Source organism: Numida meleagris, unplaced genomic scaffold (genome assembly GCF_002078875.1).
Source record: "Numida meleagris isolate 19003 breed g44 Domestic line unplaced genomic scaffold, NumMel1.0 unplaced_Scaffold239, whole genome shotgun sequence".
NCBI lineage: Eukaryota > Metazoa > Chordata > Aves > Galliformes > Numididae > Numida > Numida meleagris.
Window position 1 is genome coordinate 6,657 of NW_018364192.1, and position 1,202 is coordinate 7,858.

Here is a 1,202-nt window from a genome sequence, read left to right on the forward strand (position 1 = left end):
AGCGGCGGGGGACGCCGGCAGATGACGGAGGATGCCAGGGGACAACGGGGGACGGCATCAAGCAGCGGGGGACGACGGGGGACGGCGGCAAGTGGGGGCGAGCGGCAGCAGCGGGGAAACGGCGGGAAGCGGCGCGGGACAGCGGGGGACGACAGGGGACAACGGGACAGCGGCGAGCGGTGAGGAACGACGGGGGATGGCGTCGAGCATCGGGGAACAACGAGGGATGACGGGGGACGGCGGCAACAGGGGGCAAGCGACGGCAAGCGGGTGAACGGCAGGGGACGGCGGTGAGCGACGGGGGAAGACGGAGAGCGGCGGGGAATGACGGGGAACGGCGGCGAGTGGCGGGGGACGACAGGGAGCCACGGGGAATGACGGGGAACGGCAGCGAGTGACGGAGAATGGCAGGGTGCGGCGGGGGACGACAGGGCACAACAGGGGACAGCAGTGAGCAGCGGGGAACAACGGGGGACGACGGGGGACGGCAGCAAGAGGGGGCGAGTGGTGGCAGCGGAGGAACAGCAGGCGATGGGGAATGGCAGCAGACGGCGGTGAGCGGCGGGGGACGGCGGAGAGCAGCGTGGGACGGCAGAGAGCGGCGGGGGATGCCGGCAGATGACGGGGGATACCAGGGGACAACGGGGGACAGCGTCGAGCGGCGGCGAACGACAGGGGACGACGGGGGATGGCGACAAGTGGGGGCAAGCGGCAACAGCGGGGAAACGGCGGGGAGCGGCGGGGGACGGCGGCGAGCGACGGGGGACAGCGGAAAGTGGCGGGGTACGCCGGCAGATGACGTGGGATGCCAGGGGACAACGGGGGACGGCATCGAGCGGCAGGGGACGACGGGGGACGGTGGCAAGTGGGGGCGAGCGGTGGCAGCAGGGAAACGGCGGGGAGCGGCGGGGAACGGCGGTGAGCAACGGGGGACGACGGAGAGCGGCGGGGAATGACAGGGAACGACGGGGAACAGCTGCAAGTGGTTGCGGACGACAGAGCAGCGGGGAATAACGAGGAACAGCAGCGAGCGACGGGGAACTGCAGGGAGCGGCGGGGGACGACGGGGGACAAAAGGGGACAGCGGCGAGCAGTGAGGAACAACGGGGGACGGCGGGGAACGACGGGGGACAATGGGGGACGGCAGCAAGAAGGGGCAAGCGGCGGCAGCGGGGGAATGGCGGGGGACAACGGGGGACGGC

At 72.0% G+C, this 1,202-nt stretch overlaps 1 protein-coding gene across 1 annotated transcript; it reads left to right on the forward strand.

The window, feature by feature from the left end:
• The first annotated feature begins 404 nt into the window (after window positions 1–404).
• On the forward strand, window positions 405–956 carry LOC110390857 (uncharacterized PE-PGRS family protein PE_PGRS20-like). Its single transcript, XM_021382399.1, has one exon. It carries the CDS (start codon window positions 405–407, stop codon window positions 954–956), a length of 552 nt encoding a protein of 183 aa, XP_021238074.1.
• Window positions 957–1,202: the final 246 nt, after the last annotated feature.